The 18732-nt window shown below is 41.9% G+C and overlaps 1 protein-coding gene and 1 long non-coding RNA gene across 3 annotated transcripts in view; both read left to right on the plus strand.

The window, feature by feature from the left end:
* Positions 1 to 2748: 2748 nt before the first annotated feature.
* Positions 2749 to 13546, plus strand: LOC122473253. The gene is made up of 3 exons (XR_006294632.1): positions 2749 to 3561; positions 4704 to 4776; positions 12138 to 13546. It is a non-coding gene; the product is annotated as an uncharacterized LOC122473253 (long non-coding RNA).
* A 2914-nt stretch (positions 13547 to 16460) lies between these two features.
* Positions 16461 to 18732, plus strand: part of PRPF18 (pre-mRNA processing factor 18) — a 50098-nt gene continuing 47826 nt past the window's right edge. The window contains exon 1 of one of the 2 annotated variants that reach the window (XM_043563987.1): positions 16461 to 17029. In XM_043563987.1, the coding sequence (XP_043419922.1) occupies positions 16964 to 17029 (66 nt within the window). In that variant the 5' untranslated portion in view covers positions 16461 to 16963. The remainder of the gene's footprint in view (positions 17030 to 18732) is intronic. The other variant, XM_043563988.1, reaches the window with a different exon arrangement.

The raw sequence follows: 18732 nt of genomic DNA on the forward strand, positions 1-18732 counted from the left end.
CTAACTTGTTTCCTCTTGGCTGGATCCATGAATTTGCTGGATCCATGAATAAGCTCTTGGCTTACCTCTTCTACTTAACATTCCACCTGTCCTCCACCCCGCCTGCCCAGTATGGAATGATTAGGTTCTCCTCCGCCAGCTGCTATATTTTTCATTGTTTTGGGGTCTAGTGTTAATTGAGCACCTCACCAGAACTGACCAGAAGCAATGCTCCTGAGCACCCCAAATCCATCCCATGGACAACAGATACCTTTGAATAGGGTTAATACCCCCAGAGGGAATTTAGAAGACAGGTGGTTAAGTGATAGGGAGAGGGGATGAGGAAGTGGGAAAGGGTAAAAATGCCAGGGGAGAGCTATGGAGGGAGAGGAAGAATAGTAGGGCTGTTCAAGTAACATTTGGGGGATAAAACATTTGAAAGAATGAAGACAAATGGGGGTGCCTGGGTGGCTCAGTTGCTTAAGCGTCCAACTCTTGATTTCAGTTCAGGTCATGATCTCATCGTTTGTGGGATCGAGCCCTGTGTTAGCCTCTGTGCTGACAGCATGGAGCCTGCTTGGGGTTCTCTCTCTCTCTCTCTCTCTCTCTCTGCCCCTGTCCGCTTGTGTTCTCTCTCAAAATAAATACATAAACTGGAATTCCATGAGAACAAAAGTAAAGTATGTAGAGGTGAGAGCCGCATACAGGAAAAGAAAATAGGTGTGATAGAGAGGAGGTACATGGCAGGAGTGAGGGCTGCGATGGTGAGATACAGGGCCATTCCAAGGTGAAATGATAAGAGTAGGCAACTAAAACACCTAGCAGAGGACTCCCATTAAAGGGCACTGTCATAGTTCTTCTCTTCAAGAAAGGGATATTCTAGGGGCGCCTGGGTGGCGCAGTCGGTTAAGCGTCCGACTTCAGCCAGGTCACGATCTCGCGGCCCGTGAGTTCGAGCCCTGCGTCAGGCTCTGGGCTGATGGCTCAGAGCCTGGAGCCTGTTTCCAATTCTGTGTCTCCCTCTCTCTCTGCCCCTCCCCCGTTCATGCTCTGTCTCTCTCTGTCCCAAAAATAAATAAATGTTGAAAAAAAAAATTAAAAAAAAAAAAAAAAAAGAAAGGGATATTCTAAAGTTAGTTTTTTTAGTAATCTCTATACCCAACGTGGGGCTCGAACTCATGACCCCAAGATCAAGAGCCACATGCTCTTCCAACAGAACCAGGCAGGCACCCCAAGAAAGGGATATTCTAAAAGATGGTTTAAATAAGTACAAAAATAACTACAACAAGGCGGACTATTAGCCACAAGAAAAGTACAAATAAAGGGTATGGGGATCCAGAAAAAAGGATGCCATGACAGTCAACACTTAGTGCTATGCCTTGTATGGAGTACGTACTCAATAGAACCATTTCAGGAGAAAAGCTGACATTGGAAAGGGTACACATGTGCTTTTCAAATTGCATAGCTGATATTTAATTCTTTACTAGTGATTCTCAACATTGGATACACGTAAGAATCCCTGGGAAACTCTTAGCATGACCAATGTCTGGACCCCACATTCAGAGATTCTGATGTAATGGGTCTGGGGTCAAGCCTGGGCATTAGTGTTTTTCTGAAGCTTCCAGATGATTCTAATGAGCAGCCAGGATTGAGAAACCTCTAGTATTTGTGTATGTATTTTTCTTTTGAAAGGTTGAGAGGCATAGTATCCAAGGGGAGAAACACAAATTTGGGAAATAGGAAGTACAGATTCTAGATTTAGCATGAGTGCCCATTTATACATCTTGGACAATGTCATCAATACAGTAACAACTCGTATATAAACTCAGGGTAATACATCATTTCTGTCCCTTGTTTCTCTCAGGAATTTGGAAAATTAAACATGGGGACTTTTTAGTAGGAAGTTACTAAGTAAATACATTTAATCACTACATTTTATCCAGGGAGATGGGCTAAATGGGTGAGAGGCATTAAGGAGGTGAGCATTGGGTGTTATATGTAAGTAATGAATCACTAAATGATTTCTATTCCTGAAATCAGTGTTACACTATATGTTAACTAACTTGGATTTAAATTTGAATAAATAAATAGAAATTAAAAATGAGATATAATTGACAAATAACATCAGTTTCAGGAGTACGTGACTTTGGATAACAAAAACCTATTATGATTAAGAGTCTATTCATCATAATAAATTTATGCATTTTGACATCCATCATCTCATTTGTTTCTCTCCAAATCTTTGCCAGTGAAGTATTATTTTTATTTTGCAACTGACTGACCTACAGGCACACCTCCTTATGTGACAAAGCCATTTTCGATTTTTCTTTCTTCAGTCAGTCTTAAGTATCTTTTTAAGTCATTGTTGACACTGTATATTTTATGATGAGTCAGTAGTATTGGTTTTAATGTAAAGAGTAAAAACCTCTGGCCCTGTGTTCGATCAATTGCCTAACTGGCAGGAGGACGAAACAGAAAGAAATATATTGAGGAAGATCAGTAAGAATCAGGAGGAATTGGCATTTGCTACTGGCCATCGCTAAACGAATTAATGACATAACGAACAGTAGCGAACAAGACACTATTCAGGTTTTAGCATCATAACTGCTAAACAAATGTTGAAAGAATGAATAAGTGAATAGATGCATTTTCAGATAGTTACGGAGGGGTGCCTCAATCAGTTAAGTATCTGACTCTTGGTTTCAGCTCAGGTCATGATTTCACAGTTTGTGAGTTCAAGCCCCACATCGGGCACTGCGTTGGCAGTGAGGAGCCTGTTTGGGATTCTCTCTCTCCTTCTCTTTCTGCCCCTACCTTACTCTCTCTCTCTCTTTCAAAAAAAAAAAAATATTTACGAAAACGACCATAATGGTAACGTAAAAGCATTGAGTACTTACATATGCCTGGCCCTGTTTTTAGCCTTTAATTCTTTTGAACCAACACACCAATTCTTTCAGGTAGGCATTACTATTATCCCCCATTTTCCAGAGGAAGAAATTGAAGTCCAGAAGGATTAAGTAATTAAAGTACTGAGCCTCTGTTCCCTAGTCCACTAGCAGCACAGTAACAAGGTCCTTAGTTACTGAATTTCACAGTGCACTTAGCTGACCCCGCTCTTCCTTGAGTAAGCCAGGCCCAAGTCCATTATATCTGTCTTTTCTGTTTGTGATGCCACCTGCTGGAGAGGTGACCTGCTCTTGTTACCTTGCCCGACCACTATCTCTTCCAGCCACTTCTAGTAGTGACTTCCCGTTCCGAAGTCGGTTGGCACCGTTTGCCAGGGTATCCCCCTTGGCCTTAACCGGGGACAGAAATAGGCGGCGACAGGGCTGATGATTCCATACGTGACATGGAGACTCCGGCCCAGGACGTGGCTTCCAGTCTTGATTCTGCCGTGGCTCCCATCTCTGCTATCTTACCCTTGTCAGCCACAGCAGAGCCCTGTGCGTCCGCTGCCCAGCCATTCTGCAGTTTATGGACTCTGTGGAAGCTATCAATTCTGAGGTTCACCATTACAAGAAATTTACCACTAAGAAAAAGAAACACACCCAATTTTAATGGCATGGTGTCAGCAACTGAAAGGTGATGCGTCCCTGTTTCAGAGAAGTTAAAAGGTGTATATATATTAAAAAAAAAGAGCATCTTAAAATTGATGAAATACAGCATATAAATGTGTCTTGATAGATTTTTCTGACACTTGGGGGCTGTTTGTAGCCAGCTTTTCTCGTGACCACTGCCATTGCCAACTCGCAATGTTTGTCCCTCCTTTTGGGTGCTGTGGACTGTAGCAGCTATTGTCACAAATAGGGCCTTCCTCCAAATACTGGTGAAGTGTGTATACTTTTGGGTGTGGTGATTCAGACAAGAGAAAAGAATGGTAGTGCATGTTAAGTGCGGTCGGAGTGTGGAATATATCAGATGATAGGGAGTTTAGGGAGGTTCTAGAAGTGTCTCTTCTACCTTTTCATGATATGTAATATTCCCATCCTCCCCCCACCCCGCCTCCAGAAATTTCTTCCTGCCCCTTTGTATTCAATTGTCAGCCCAAACCCCAGCTCCTGGCAATCACTGATCTGCTTTCTATCACTATTGTTTTAACTGTTTAAGAATTCATGTGCACGGGCACCTGGGTGGCTCAGTCTGTTAAGCGTCCAACTTCGGCTCAGGTCATGATCTCACAGTTGGTGACTTTGAGCCCCGCATCCAGCTCTGTGTTGACAGCTCAGAGCCTGGAGTCAGAGCCTGGAGCCTGCTTCCGATTCTGTGTCTCCCTCTCTCTCTGCCCCTCCCACACTCATGCTCTGTCTCTCTCCCTCTCAAAAATAAGTAAACATTAAAAAAAAAAATTTAAAAATTCATGTGGATGGAATCATGCAGTATTATGGTATTTTGTGTCCAGGATATTTCACCTAGCACAATGTTTTATAACTTTTGCATGTTGTTGCTTGTCTTAGCTACTTGTTCCTTTTTTATTGCAGAATAGTACTCCTTTGAATGGATTGTACCACAATTTATTTATCCGTTTATTAGTTGGCATACATTTGGGTTCTTTCTCCAACCGAATGGGGAACCATTCAGTCTTTCACCATTTAATATGATATTAGCTGTAGTTTTTTTGTAAATGCTCTTTTTCCAAGTTTGCTGTCTTTTGGCTTTGGGTGTTGGATTTTGTCAAATGCTTTTTTTCTCTTTGTCAATTAAGTCACATGCTTTTTCTTCTTTAGCTGATTGGTATGGTGGATTACATTGATTGATTCCTGGATGTTGAAACACAGCCTTACATAGCACTTCATTAAGGTACGTGATTCTGTTTACACATTGTTGAGTTCCATTTACCAACATTTTGTTAAGGAATTTTGTGCCTGAACTTTATGAGAGATACTGGTTTATTATTTTCTTTTTCTGTACTGTCTTTGGTTTTGGTATCAGGGGAATTCCGGCCTCATAAAATGAGGTGGGAAGCATTCCTTCCTTTCCCATTTCTGGCAGAAACTGTCCCAAATTTGTGATAATGCTTCTTTAAATATTTGGTAACTTCTCCAGTGAATCTATCAAGGCCTGCAGATTTCTGCATTTTTATGTCTTGTGTTTTAATTTTCATTCAGTCTGAAATACTTAAAAAATTTTTTTTTTATGTTTTCATTTTATTTTTGAGAGAGAGACAGAGAGTGAGTGGGGAGGGGCAGAGAGAGAGGGAGACGTAGAATCTGAAGTGGGCTCCAGGCTCTGAGCTGTCGGTGCGGAGCCTGATGTGGGGCTTGAGCTCACAGACTGTGAGATTGTGACCTGAGGTGAAGTCGGATGCTTAACCAACTGAGCCTCCCCAGCGCCCCTGAAATACTTTCTGATTTCCCTTGTGATTTCTTCTCTGACTCTATGAGTTATTTATAAGTGTATTTAATTTCCGTTATTTGGGGATTTTGCTAGTTATTTTTCTGTTACTGATTCCTACTTTAGTTTGTTATCAGAGAATATGCATTGTATGGTTTTAATTGTTTTGAATTTATTGAGACATGTTTAATGTCCCAGAATATGATCTGTCTTAGTGCATATTCCAAATGGACTTTAAAAGAGCACGTGTATAGGGGTATCTATCTGGCTCTCTTGGTAGAGCGTGTGACTCTTGATCTCAGGGCCATGAGTTCAAGCCCCATGTTGGGTGTAGAGCTCACGTGAAAAATTAAGTCAAAGAGCATGTATGCATTCTCAAGTTCAGGCTACAGCATTCTCTAAATTTTGATTGGCTCATGTTAGTTGGGTAATGTTCAAGCCTCTTGTATTTTATACTGATTTTCTGTCCACTTACTCTATCAATTACTGATAGTAATATAGGGAAATCTCTACCTATAATTGTTGACTTGTTTACTTTTCAATTCTAACAGTTTTTGCTTATGTATTTTGATGCTATGTTATTAGATACATGTACATTTAGGATTGTATGTCGTCTCAATACTTCAACGTCCTTATCATTATAAAATATCCCTCTTTCTCCTTAATAATATTCCCTATTCCAAAGTTTACTTTGTCTGATGTTAATATAGCCATTCCCAATTTCTTTTATTAGTGGTGGCATGCATGTATCCTTTCACCTTTAACTTATTTGTGTTTTTATGCTTCAACTAGGATTCTTGTGGACATCATATAGTTGGGCCTTGGGTTTTTTTTTTTTAAGTCCACCTGATAATCTCTACTTTTCAAGTATGCTGTTTAGGCAGTTTATATTTAATGCACTTATTGATGTAAATCATCTGTTGCCTTCCTTTTACTTATTTATTTTCTTTTCAGATTTTCATTTATATTCTAGGTAGGTAACATACAATGCAACATTGGTTTCTGAAGTAGAATTCAGTGATTCATCACTTACATATAGTACCCAGTGCTCATGATAACAAGTGTCCTAATACCATCACCCACCGAGACCATTCCCCACCTCCCTCCCTCCAGCAACCCTCCGTTTGTTCTCTACCTTTAAGAGTCTCTTGTGGTTTGTTTCCCTCTTTCTTTTTTCTTTTTCTTCCCCCCCCCCATATGTTCATCTGTTTTGTTTCTTAAATTCCGCGTATGAGTGAAATCGTATGGTATTTGTCTTTCTCTGACTGACTTGTTTTGTTTAGCATAATCCACTCCAGCTCCATCCATGTCATTGCAAATGGCAAGCATTCATTCTTTTTGGTGGCTGAGTGATATTCCATTGTATATATATATACCACATCTTCCTTATCCATTCATCAGTCAATGGACATGTGGGCTCTTTCCATAGTTTGGCCATTGTTGCTAATGCTACTGTAAACATTGGGGTGCAGGTACCTCTTTGAATCAGCATTTTTGTATCCGTTGGATAAGTACCTAGTAGTGCAATTGCTGGATCGTAGGGTAGCTCTATTTTTAACTTTCTGACAAACTTCCATACTGTACTCCAGAGTGGCTGCACCAGTTTGCATTCCCACCAACAGAGCAAGAAGGTTCCCCTTTTTCTGCATCCTCGCCAACACTTGCTGTTTATTGTGTTGTTCATTTTAGCCATTCTGACAGGTGGGAGGTGGTATCTCAACATGGTTTTGATTTATATTTTCCTGACGATGAGTTGAGCATCTTTTCATGTGTCTGTTAGCCTTCGGGATGTCTGCTTCGGAAAAATGTCTATTCATGTCTTCTGCCCATTTCTTAACTGGATAATTTATTTTTGGGGTGTTGAGTTTGATGAGTTCTTTATAGATTTTGGATACTAATCCTTTATCAGATATGTCATTTGCAAATATCTTCTCCCATTCCGTCAGTTGCCTTTTAGGTTTGTTGATTGTTTCCTTCACTGTGCAGAAGCTTTTTTTTATCTTGATGAGGTCCCCGTAGTTCATTTTTGCTTTTGTTTCTCTGTTGCCTTTTTTGTTAGAGATGTTAAAAAATTAGGAAACATCTTTTATATTTTATCCACATGTTCAGCATTTCTGTACTATTCTTAGTTCTTTTGCTTTATTTTTCTTCCATTTGAAGAACTTCAGCATTTCTTGTAGTGCAGGCTTGCTGATAAATCTTTTCAACATTTTTTTTTTGTCGAAAAATAATCTTTAGTTCATTTCCATTTTTAATAGATACTGTTGCTGAGTGTAGAATTCTAGGCTGGCAGTTTTTTCCTTCAATACTTTAAAAATGTTGTTCCTTTGTCTTCTAGCTTGTGTGATTTCTAACAGGAACTCTGCAGTCATTCTTTTCTTTGCTCTTTATGTAATGACTTCTGGGAGGGCAGCTTTAAAATATTCCTTTATGGGGCGCCTGGGTGGCGCAGTCGGTTAAGCGTCCGACTTCGGCCAGGTCACGATCTCGCGGTCTGTGAGTTTGAGCCCCGCATCGGGCTCTGGGCTGATGGCTCAGAGCCTGGAGCCTGTTTCCGATTCTGTGTCTCCCTCTTTCTCTGCCCCTCCCCCGTTCATGCTCTGTCTCTCTCTGTCCCAAAAAATAAATAAATGTTGAAAAAAAAATTTAAAATATTCCTTTATCACTGTGTCTCACTTGATTATGTTGGGCTTTGGTGTGGTTTTCTCCTGGGTTCATGAGCTTCTTGGATCTGTGTGATTTCTAGTCTTCGTCAAATTTAGAAACATTCTGCCCATTGTTTCTTGAAATATCCACCCCCCCCCCCACCTATGACTTCCTGAGGCCCCAATTACAGATATGCTAGACTGCTTGATATTGTTCTACTGGTCACTCATGCTGTGTATACTTTTTTGTTAATTTAAGATATTGTGTTTTTCATCTCTAGAAGTTCCATTTGGGTCTCGTTTTCTTCCATTTCTCTTTTTATTATGTTTATGTTTTCCTCTGGATTCTTGAGTATCTAGAAGATATTTAGAACTGCTGGTTTAGAAGCTCTCCCATTTCATCATCTCTGTCATTTCTAGGTGATCTTATATTGATTGGTTTTTCTCCTGGATATAGATTATGTTTTCTGCATGTCTGGCAATTGTGTTTGGATCTCAGGACGCTGGATTTTTATGCTGTTGGGTGTGGGATTTTGTTGTATTCCTTCAAAAATACAAGCCTTTGAGCTGACGGGCAGTTAAGTTACTTAGAATTAGTGTGATCCTTTTGAGGATTGCTTTTTTTGCTGTGTTAGGGTGAATCAAAGCAGTCTTCAGTCTAGGATAATTTAGGCACACAACTTGGGTGATTCCTTTCTGAAGATTTTATTCTGTGTCTGGACAATGTCCATTCCGGTGTAGACTCTGGGCATTGCATGGCCCACTGCTTTATAGTGGTTCTTATTCAGTCTTGGGAGTTTCATCCAAACATATGCAGATCAGGGGCACCTGGGTGGCTCAGTTGGTTAAGCGTCTGGCTGCGGATTAGGTCATGATCTCCTACTCTGTGAGTTCGAGCCCCCCATTGGGATTTGGGCTGACGGCTCAGAGCCTGGAGCCTGCTTCGGATTCTGTGTCTCCCTTTCTCTCTGCCCCTCCCCCACTCTCTCTCTCTCTCTCTCTCTCTCTCTCTCTCTAAAAGTAAACATTAAAAAAAATTTTTTTTTTTAATCCAAACATGCAGATCAGGATTTGATCTGCCAATGATTTGAAGGGTCCCCTCTGCAGATCTCTCGAGCTCTCCCCCTGGACACCTCTCTCGTCTCTGGTGCTCTGCCCCACAAATGTAGCTTCCTCAATCTGCCAGCACTTTTTCCTGATCTCAGTGAGACAACTCGGCCCTGTTTAGGTTTCCTGTACCTGTGCTGTATCCTGGAAACTGTCTCCAGGTAATAATCCAGGGCTAGGGCTCACCTCATTTGTTTTCCTTCTCTTAGGAATCAGAGCCTGATTGTAGTCTGTTGTCCAATGTCTGAAAAACAGTTTAGTTTACAACTGCTTTTCTAGTTGTTTATGGTGGGACAGCAGTCCCTAGAGCAGTAAGTTCTTCAGGCCCAAAGCAACGATCTCCTACACTTTTTCACCATTTTCGTGACCATTATTGGAAACGTCTATTTCCACGTGATCTTTAAGATAATTATCTCCCATTATGAAACCCTGCTCTGTGAAAATTGTAAGTGAAACATGGAATTTATATATTACCTTTCAAAAGTTGACATTGGCGCTGAATTTACAAAGGCAATAGCGAGTTTGCTGGTGTGTTGGTAGGAATCGAACGAGGTCACTAAATTGCACAGGGAGTCATATTCTACATCCCCATGTGGTCACACACACAGAAGTCAGTTTCACTTAAAAATGTTCTTAAAAAGGGGCACCTGGGTGGCTCCGTTGGTTAAGTGTCTGACTTGATTTCAGCTCAGGTCATGATCTCGCCGTTTGTGGGTTCGAGGCCCGCATCAGGCTCTGTGCTAACAGCTCAGAGCCTGGAGTCTGCTTCAGATTCTGTGTCTCCCTCTCGCTCTCTGCCCCTCCCCCACTCTCACTCTGTCTCTCTCTCTCAAAAATAAATAAAGATTGAAAAAATTAAAAAAAAAAGAATAACCAATGGTCAAATACAGTTATTCAGATTTGGGTATTCAGATTTGGATATTTGGCAGATGTTTTCTTGCAAATCAACAAAGTGAGCCTGTCGCCTAGAGAAAACAAAGGGCAATATTTGTTGCTAGTGATAAAATATGAGCTTTCAGTAAAAATTAGCATTTTACAATTAGTAAATTGTGTCTGCCACCATGAGCTTAATAGCTTCCCAATAATTAAAAGGCTTTTCTGATGAGATGGAGGGGTGATATTAATGGATGTGGTTTTAAAAATATTGTGTAGTAGAGTGTCAACATTTGGAAGATTCACGTGAATCAGTGAACTAATATTTTCCAAATGACCAATGCATGATGTTACAAAATTATGCACAACTAAAGGATACATTCAAACTTCAAGATGGGCCAACGGATTTTAATGTAAAGGAGTATGAAGAGTTTATCAATATGGTTTTTGATGAATTCCACACTGCAACTAACTTTTGGAAAACTACCACCTGTCGGGGTGTCTGGGTGGCTCAGTCGGCTAAGCATCTGATTTTGGCTCAGGTCATGACTCGGGGTTCGTGAGCACACTCTGTACCCACAGCTCAGAGCCTGGAGCCTGCTTCACATTCTGTGTCTCCCTCTCCCTCTCTCCGCCCCTCCCTTGCTTGTGCTCTCTCTCTCTCTCTCTCTGTCACAAAAATGGATAAACATTAAAACAACAACAACAAAAAGAAAACTACCACTTGTCGTGTTTGGGTGTACCATCAAAGAAGAATGTCCACAATTGTCTGATAAAGACACTCTTCTTGGGGCACCTGGCTGGCTCAGTCAGTAGAGCATGTGTCTCTTGATCCGGAGGTCATGAGTTCAAACCCCACGTTGGGTGTAGAGCTTACTTAAAAAAAATAATAAAGATATTCACGTTTCCACCTACATATCTGTGTGAGAACAGACTTTCTTCATGTAGTTCGAATAAAATAAGATATTATAACAGATTGAATGCAGAAGCAGATATGAGAATCTGGATTTCTTTTTTTACTTAGGACAGACATCAAAGAGGCTGACACTAAAAAAAAAAAAAAGGAGGGGCACCAGGTGGCTCAGTTGATTGACAGTCCGACTCTTGGTTTTGGCTCAGGTTGTGATGTCATGGTCGTGGGATCATGCCCTGCTTTGGGCTCCTCCCTGGCGGGCTCCATGCCGGTGTGGAGCCTGCTTGGGATTCTCTCTCTCTCTCTCTCTCTCTCTCTCTCTCTCTCTCCCACTGCCTCTCCCCTGCTCTCTCTGTCTCTAAAAAAAAAAGGGGGGGATGTACAATAATGTAAAAGATACCATTCTTCACTTTAAGTTGTTTGAAAATATTTTTCACAAAATTATTTATATGAATATGTCATCTTTTTCAATGAGTTTTTTTTTCCTGTTTTAATCTCTAGTATGGTATTGATAGGTCTAACTTATGTAAACAAAGCCTTTCTGAGTTCCTCAAGAATTTTGAAGAATAGAGAGGGGCTCTGAGCCAGAAAGTTTGAATTTCTGTTCTTTAAAGATCACATGCAACGGACACATCAGGATCTGGTGCTTTTTAAATTAAAAAAAATTTTTTAAATGTTTTTATTATTTTTTAAATATAATTTATTGTCAAATCGGCTAACATACAGTGTATACAGTGTGCTCTTGGTTTTGGGGGTAGATTCCTGTGGTTCATCCCTTACATACAACACCCAGGGCTCATCCCAACAAGTGCCCTCCTCAAAATATTTTTATTTTTGAGAGAGAGAGAGAGAGAGAGAGAGAGAGAGCACGAGTGGGGGAGGGGCAGTGAGAAAGGGAGACACAGAATCTGAAACGGGCTCTGGGCTCCGAGCTGTCAGCACAGAGCCCAATGCAGGGCTCGAACCCACGAATGTGAGATCATGACCTGAGCCAAAGTCGGATGCTTAACCGACTGAGCCGCCCCGGCGCCCTGGTCCTAGTGCTTTTTGAATGGGGAATCTATAATCCCCTTTTCTTTCTCTCCGCTGCAATTGCTTATTTCTGTTTTCTACTTTGGGCAGAACAAATTTGGTAGCTTAAGTTTTTGTTGAGAAATCGTATCTTTTGGGTTTTTGGATTTATTACCATTGTGTCGCAGGTGGAATTTCTCATATTTCCTTCAGTGCTTTTTGTATCCTAGGTTAATTCTTCTTTCTTATTCCTGGTCTTGAATTTTTTTTCTCCTCAGCCCTCTATTTCATTTGTTGTCCGCACCCCACTAAGGAAACAGTACAAAGAGAATACCCCGGGAGAGCACAGCGGACAAGAAGCAACCCGGGAAGAAGGGAAGGGGGCTGACCGGGTGTATGGACTGTGCCCTCTGGTGTGATCTCGGCACAAATTCGAGACAGAGACATCCGTGGGCATTGCCAGCGGGTCTCCCAGCCTGGGCTTCACAGCGCCGTGGGTATTCGTAGCCCAGTCAGGATCTCAGCCCTTCCTCCTAAACTTTAGCAGCCTGAAATTCAGGTTTGCTTGTGTTGCCAGGTTTGGGTCAGGCTCTGGAGTGACTGGCTAACCATATTTATGAAAATGACTCCTGTAAAAACTGGAATGCCGGGTTAATAGTCTCCTAACAAATGAACCAAAATACCTGTGCCTACGGATCAACGCATTTCTTTCTTCCGCATACAAGTGTTCATGGTTTCCTAGAGACTGTTCTTGGAGATGCAGCTGGGAGGGAACAAGCAGCGTTTGGCAGATCTCCTGTGACCCCATCGAGAGCTCTGCAGTGAGAAGGACCCTTTGAGATACTCTAAATCGAGGCAACCGAGCTGGGCCTTGGAATCTCCGTGTCCGTGGGTTGCTCGGTCTTTGGGTATGAACGCCCTGCTGGGAGGGCCTGGAGCCTTGGCTGAGCCCCATAGCCCCGGGCTGTGCCCGGGGGTGGGCTGTAGCTGTGCGCCCCCTATTTCCAGCAGATGGGCGACAGGTGCCTTGGCCCTCTCTTCAGAGAGTTTCTGGATAGAGCACCACAGCACTCACTACAAACACATTGCTTGTAAGATACATCCTGAATTCAGAAACGTGAAATGTGAAGAAAGTGCACCTTGGCAGGGTAGAAATACCGTATAAGGATTCAGTAGTGTTTGTTTGTTTTGGTATGGAGGAGCAAGCTGGACTTGTGGAAGAATTCTCGTAGAGAATTGGAACTCCAGAGGGTCTCAGGGACTGTTTTCCACGATCTGTCATTCACGGGTCTTTTTGCAAATCTATTTTACTCTTCCTTCTTGATAGCACAGCCTTCTTTGCTAAACAGTTTAGCCACGCCCCTGTAGGACATGGATGATGGCCCGTACTGTGCTGGTGAATGCTTCAAAATTGTCTCTCTGGAGGAAAAGAAGTGTGCACATGTATTCATGTAATTTTTACTGATCTAGGGGATGCGGAGGACACAATTTTAAGTAATGATGAGCTATACAGCACTCTTATTGTAAAGCCCGTATACCCCGTTGAATCTCACCGAATGCTTTCATTGATTTCTGTAGAACTCTTGTCTCCCCAGCCAGTCTGTGGGTATAAAGGATGAGTGAGTCTAGCTCTGACATGAATGCTGGTTGATATTTTATTTATTTATTTTTAAGTATTTTAATGCTTTTTTGTTGTTGTTTGTTTGTTTTTTGTTTCTGAGTGACAGAGGACAGAGCATGAGCAGGGGAGGGGCAGAGAGAGAGGGAGAGCCAGAACCCGAAGCAGGCCCCAGGCTCTGAGCTGTCAGCACAGAGCCCGATGCAGGGCTCGAACCCACAAACCGTGAGATCATGACCTGAGCCAAAGTTGGATGCCCAACTGACTGAGCCACCCAGGCACCCCTAGATTAGGCAGCTTTTTAAAAAGTTACATTCTATCCGTTAGGACAGCAACAAAAAACCCCAGGTCATTCTGGTTACTTTGGTATTTCTTCCACCCTTCAGAAATGACAAATAATCTTTTTTTTGGAAGAGTTACTCCACCAGAGCAATAGTCTCATCCATCTTATGTTGGTTTTGACTATCTCTTCCCATAGACAATGACCAGTCTTTCCTTTCTTCCTTTTCTAAGTTTTATTTTATTTATTTTTTTTAGTAATACCTACACACAATGTAGGGCTTGAATTCACGACCTCGAGATCGCAGTGCAGAGCTCACAGAAGGACACTTATGAAGATTTATGAAGATTTACACAATTATGAAGATTTACACAAATGTCTTTTTGTCCAGTCCTTTGCTTTCTTTTAATGGCATTATTTACAATTTATCATACATAATTTCTAAAGTAGATACGCTAGAAAAATGTGTAATGAATGTCAATAATTAAAATATGACTGCTCTCTGGATATTTTCTCCACATTATGGAATGTGTGTCAAATTATGGCATGAAGAAGAAAAGAAGAATCACCAGTGGTTACTCTTGACCGATAACAACCTGACAATTTGATATATTTCCTTCCAGTCATTTTTTTCTACGTTTATATGCTTTTCTATCCAAAAAGAGACCATATGCTATATTTCTAGTTTTATTAGTTCACTTTTTTTTTTACAAAGCATTATATCACAAGTATTCTCATATAAATGAATGTTTTGTGAAACCTGGTTTTTAATGTTCCATATTATTGCATTGTATGTGTGAACTACAACTTATTTAACCATTCCCCTGTTTAAGATATTTGGGTTGCTTCTAATATTTCACTTTTTAAATAACTGCCGTTATGGAATGGGATGCATATTCTGAAAATGGACATGTTCTCCCTTAGAGTCTTTTTTTCCCTTCTCTATTTAAAATCTTACTTGTCAGGTTTTTACTTTTTTTTCATGTTTATTTATTTATTGTTGAGAGAAAGAGAGAGCATTAGCAGGGGAGGGGCAGAGAGAGAGGGGGACACAGAATCTGAAGCAGGCTGTAGGCTCTGAGCTGTCAGCACAGAGCCCCCCGTGGGGCTCGAACCCACAAGCTGTGCGATCATGACCTGAGCCAAAGTCAGACACTTAACTGACTGAGCCAACAGGGCGCCCCAAAAAGCTTACTTGTCAGTTTGCTTGTTCAAGTACACATCTCTCACTGTTCCATCTCAAGCTTTTATCAGGATGTAGTGCACATGTTTACAGAAACATCAAAATCAGTGAACGTCTAAAATGTAAAAGCCTGTTTATGGTAGCTAGTTTTTTCTCCGGTTTAACACTTAACTGTCTCCTATTGGCCAGCTAACCCTTTGCTGTCAACTTCCGTTACTGTTACGGTCATCTCTGTCTGTCCTTCATTCAGATTTTTGTATAATAATCCCTAAAACAGGAAAGTGCTAACAAATTATTTGCTTAGTGAATTAAAAGTGACTCAGGAAATAGATATCCATATAAGAGTGTTGTCATGTTTATTAGTTCAAGGACCCTTTTTCTTTTTTTTTTTTCTTTTTTTTTTTTTTTATTTAAAAAATTTTTTTTTCAACGTTTATTTATTTTTGGGACAGAGAGAGACAGAGCATGAACGGGCGAGGGGCAGAGAGAGAGGGAGACACAGAATCGGAAACAGGCTCCAGGCTCTGAGCCATCAGCCCAGAGCCCGACGCGGGGCTCGAACTCCCGGACCGCGAGATCGTGACCTGGCTGAAGTCGGACGCTTAACCGACTGCGCCACCCAGGCGCCCCAAGGACCCTTTTTCTGTAAAATATTTTAAGCTTTTAAAAGCCCTAAAAATTAGCAAAGCCTCTTAGGTCAGAGAGTCAGTAAACTTCCTTTTGTCGATCTATTTCTGGTAAAACCAACATACACATGTATACAAAACTTTGTAAACTGAACAATTCTCTACTATCTTTATTTTTATAAATCATCTTACCTAGTATCGATTGATGGAACTGAATGATATTTCTTTCCTTTTTGAGTAGGAAAAACTAACATGTCAAATATTTTCAGTTATGACTTAACTAGAATTTCAAAAACAACTTCAATGGCATAGAACCAAAGATAAATGCTTTGTAAACAATTCTTAGGGTCTTTTTAAATTAAAACCTTATGGGTGCCTGGGTGGCGAAGTCGGTTAAGTATCCAACTTTGGTTCAGGTCATGATCTCACAGTTCGTGGGTTTGAGCCCCGCGTTGGGCTCTGTGCTGACAGCTCAGAGCCTGGAGCCTGCTTCGGATTCTGGGTCTCCCTCTCTCTCTCTGCTCCTCCTCCACTCACGCTCTGTCTCTCTTTCTCAAAAATAAAAATAAAACATCAATAAATTATAAACATAAAATTAAAATCTTAGATATAATTTTTCTCCACAATTTAGTTTTTCTTCTTGGGTTGGACTTAAAAAACACGCAACTATTTCTGATTACATCTCCAATCATATCACTGAAAATCTTGATTGCTGAACACATGACCATAGAAATGATCTGAGTTAGCTTAGGGTAAATGTTCAATTATGACCAAGGTATGTAAGCAATCTAGAACTGAGGAAGAAGAGACATTTACTTCCAAAACGACTTAAATGGATGTAGTTGCTTAACTTTACAAGAAATTTAACGGGCTGGCAATGAACCCTGCCCCTTTATTCTGTACGTATGAGCTAATTGTATTGTTCAGGTTTTTCCCCCTCTAGTGCATTCATATTGGTGAGCAGGTAACTTGGAACTCTGATGTGAACTTCTGGTATAATGAGTGAAGATCTGGCCCTAGTTAACTTAATTGAAGTGTTCTACGAGGAGGCTTTTGCACCTGAACTAGCAGGTACAAGCAGGTGTGATAACTTCTCATTAAAAATGCGCCACGACTCGGGCTTCAGCCCGCTTTCAATTCCATCTACTAGCATAAACGGCAGGCGCGCTTCCGGAGGGCGCCGCCAGGGGGTGCAAATCCAAGAGGCTTCGTCAACAACAGGGGCCCTGGAGCGCTTCCTTCCGTCCTCTCGCTCACCTCAGCTTCCGCCGGAAGCGGTTCCTGTCAGTCGTCCTCCGGCGTTTGAGCTTGTTTGTGTTGGTTCGCGGCGCCTGGCCGAGTGAGGCTCGGACGGAGGAGCTGGAGAGGGAAGCTCGAGCGTAAACCCGGGCAGCGAGATGGACGTTCTGAAATCGGAGATCCTCCGGAAGCGGCAGCTGGTGGAGGACAGGAACCTGCTGGTGGTGAGGATCCTCGGGGGTCGTGGGGCTTTGACGATCGAAGACGCGCGTGTGTGTGGGGGGGGGGGGGCGGTAAAGGGGTCCTGGTGGGGATGGAGCTTAACGAGAGCCCGCCAGTACTGCGGAGCGGCCCCTTTAGACCCACCCCTCGACACCTCCCTGGGGTGACTGAGGAAGTGGGGAGTTGCAGCAACCCCCCCACATTTTGGCAAATTTCCCCGCAGCTGCCCCTTATTCCTCAAAGCTTCCGTATCTGCCCCTTCTGTCCACTCTGATCTGTCCGAGTTCTGCGTAGGTGCCCCAGTTCTTGTGCCCAGCTGGAACAGAGAAAGGGCAGGTCCAGAATTATTTAATAAAAATCTTTGACTCCGTCTTGCTACTAAAACCTGGGTTTTTATTACCTTCCCCAGCCTCCTCCCAACGCATAACAAAAGTCTGTTGGCCAGCTCTTCGCCGATGGGACGGCTAAAAGCGATGTGGGCGAGACAGTGGAATAAAGGGAGAACGAGGAAAATTACTTCCTTAACTTGATCTTCGTTGCTTTGTTGCGTAACTGACTAGACCAGCTGTTCTCAAAGCCGTGGGCCTCGAGAACCCTTTACACGTTTCCAAATTGTTGAGGATCACGAAGGGCTTTTGATTACGTGTTTATCGATGTTTACCGCATTAGAAGTCAAAGCTGAGAAGTTTTTCTTTTTTACTGTAGTTGACGTACAAAATTATATTAGTTTCAGGTGTATAACAGATTCGGCAACTACAAACGTTACGAAATGCCATCGCAGTAAGTGTAGTTAACATCTGTCACCATACAAAGGTGTTCAAATATTACTGACCCGGGGCGCCTGGGTGGCTCAGTCGGTTGAGCCTCTGGCCTTGGCTCAGGTTATGATCTCACAGTTCGTGAGTTCAAGCCCTGCATCCCGCTCTGTGCGGACAGCCTGGACCCTGCTTCGCATTCTCTGTCTCCCTCTCTGCCCCTTCCCCGCTGGTGTTTTATCTCTCTCTCTCAAAAATATACATTAGAAAATACGATTGACTATATTCCCAGTGCTGTACTTTTTATCTCCATTTCTTATCAGTCTTATAACCGGACGTTTGTATCTCTTAGTCTCCTTCTCTGTGCATCCTCACCGCCTCCGCAATCACCAGTTCTCTGTATTTATTAGTCTCTATTTTGTGTGTTCCTTTTATTTTTTTAGGTTCCACATACAAGTGAGATCATACGGTATTTGTCTTTCTCTAACTTCAACTAGTGTAGTACCTTCTAGATCTACCCATGTTGTCACAAATGGCAAGATTGCATTCTTTTTTGATATGCAGCTATATAATTTTATATAGAACCTGTTGATTTATAGTCCTTATCTTTCTGCATCCTAGTGTCCCACAGTAGTTTTCACATTTTTCACGGCCCCAGTCACAGTAAGACATTTTTGTATTTTGCTGTGATACGTATTTGGAAAAAGTTTCATGAAAATGCTTCTTACCTTAACTACATGTGATTTATTTTTAAAATTTTTTTTTAAAGTTTACTTTTTTATTTTGAGAGAGAGAAAATCCCAAGCAGGCGCCAGGCTGTCCGCACAGAGCCCAATGTGGGGCTCAAACTCACAAACCGTGAGATCATGACTTGAGCCAAAACCAAGAGTCGGACGCTTAACTGACTGAGCCACCCAGGTGCCCCTAGGTGTGATTCTGTCATGTGTTTT

Source organism: Prionailurus bengalensis, chromosome B4, assembly GCF_016509475.1.
Source record: "Prionailurus bengalensis isolate Pbe53 chromosome B4, Fcat_Pben_1.1_paternal_pri, whole genome shotgun sequence".
Lineage (NCBI taxonomy): Eukaryota > Metazoa > Chordata > Mammalia > Carnivora > Felidae > Prionailurus > Prionailurus bengalensis.